This window comes from Mus pahari, chromosome 14 (genome assembly GCF_900095145.1).
Source record: "Mus pahari chromosome 14, PAHARI_EIJ_v1.1, whole genome shotgun sequence".
NCBI classification, from domain to species: Eukaryota; Metazoa; Chordata; class Mammalia; order Rodentia; family Muridae; genus Mus; species Mus pahari.
In genome coordinates, this window is record NC_034603.1 from 68,908,477 (window position 1) to 68,910,282 (window position 1,806).

The window sequence follows — 1,806 nt, forward strand, 5'->3', positions numbered from 1 at the left end:
ACAGAGAAACCCTGTCTCGAAAAACCAAAAAAAAAAAAAAAAAAAAAAAAGAGAATCTGTGTGTGTCCCCATCTTTCTTCTTAAATTATTGTGTGAGTGTGAGTGTGAGTGTGTGTGTGCACATGCGCATAGCACCCGTTCTCTCCTTCGACCTTTATGTGGGCTCTGAGGTCTAACTCGGGTCACGGGGTTTATATTAACAGGCTTATATCTCTCAGGCCTTAAGCAGCTGTCTTCATCAGCAGCTGCATCCGTTTCTCCTGAAGTGGCAAGTCTGTGCAGGTTTTATTTCCCTTTGAAATAAAGGGAAATAAACCTTCTAAGATTCTCCTCCTCTGCCTGAGAACTGCAAAGGGTACACTCATTGCTGTGATCTTGATAGGTGATCATCGATGAGTTAATAAAGAAACTGGACATGAATCTGAATGAGGACATCAGTTCCCTGTCCACTGAGGAGCTTCGTCAACGTGTGGACGCAGCAGTGGCTCAGATTGTCAACCCAGCTCGGGTGAAAGAGCAGCTGGTCGAGCAGCTGAAAACCCAGATCCGGGACCTCGAGATGTTCATCAGCTTCATCCAAGGTCAGAGAGCATCTCTGGGAGGAGGAGGCAAAGACAGACAGACAGTGTGGCAGTTCTGTGCGGACTGAGAACGTCTATCTCAGGGGCCAGTTCCTACTGTATCTAAGAGACTTGAAGTGGGTATGGTGGTACATGCCTTTAATCCTTGAATTCAGAGAGGCAGCGACTGGCAGAACTCAGTGTGAGTTCCAGGCTGGCCTTCAGAGTGAGACCTCTCATGTATGCCACAGTAGGACGGAAAGAACATGATCTGAAAGTGCTTCAGGCCCACTGCTGGCCTCCTGGCCTTGAGCAGATTTCTCCCCGATTAGTCTTACTGGGGATGATTCATTCCTCATTTACTTAGCAAATATTATCAAGCCAACTGTGCTGTGCCAGACACCTCTCACACAGTAAAGTGTAATAATTTATAAAATTCTGATCATGTAGTAGACACCATTAACTATTCTTTCCTTTAAAAATCTACTATGAGGGGGATAAATACATGTCTTGCTTTTGTAACTTCTGATGATAGATGAAGTGGGAAGCCCCCTGCAGACAGGTGGACACTGTGAGTGCCAAGCCAGCGGGAAGGCGGGAATCAGCTCCACCAGGGTGGGCGGCAGCACACTGCCCACAGGACCCGGCAAAGGTAAGTACAGTTCCTGGAACGCACGGGCTACAAAAGCAGAAAGTGCAAGGTGGAGGCAGGAGGATCAGAAGTTCAAGGCCAATCCGGACTACATATTGAGAGCCTGTTTGGCAAAAGGAAGGGACAGTAAGATTGCCTCAGCCGGTGTTGGCACTTGCTGCCAAGCCTGAGGACGTGAGTTGGTTCCCAGGAACTTACATGGTGGAAGGAGAGAACAGACTCCCTTGGGTTGTCCTCTGACCTTATGACCTTAGGAATATTTGCACACATGGGTGTACATACACATGCATGCTCACACTTGTGTTCTCTCTCTCTCTCTCTCTCTCACATACACACACACACAGATTGAGATTAAAAGTAATGATTGCTTGGATCTTGGGAAGAAATGGGAGAGAGGAAATGATATGGTTCAGAATGTTATGTTTTGGGGGATGATAAAGACATTCTAATGTGAATCATGGTAATGGATGGACATCTCTTTCTTTCTTTTTTTTTTTTTTTTTTTTAAGATTTATTTATTTTGCTGGGCGTGGTGGCGCACGCCTTTAATCCCAGCACTTGGGAGGCAGAGGCAGGCGAATTTCTGAGTTCGAG

At 46.3% G+C, this 1,806-nt stretch overlaps 1 protein-coding gene across 4 annotated transcripts in view; it reads left to right on the forward strand.

Annotated features, from left to right (window-relative positions):
• Positions 1-1,806, forward strand: part of Rundc1 (RUN domain containing 1) — an 11,242-nt gene that overhangs the window by 6,545 nt on the left and 2,891 nt on the right. For all 4 annotated transcript variants that reach the window (XM_021213029.2, XM_029546197.1, XM_029546198.1 and 1 more), the window contains 2 exons: positions 383-581; positions 1,096-1,212. In XM_021213029.2, coding sequence (XP_021068688.1) covers positions 383-581; positions 1,096-1,212 — 316 coding nt within the window. The remainder of the gene's footprint in view (positions 1-382; positions 582-1,095; positions 1,213-1,806) is intronic.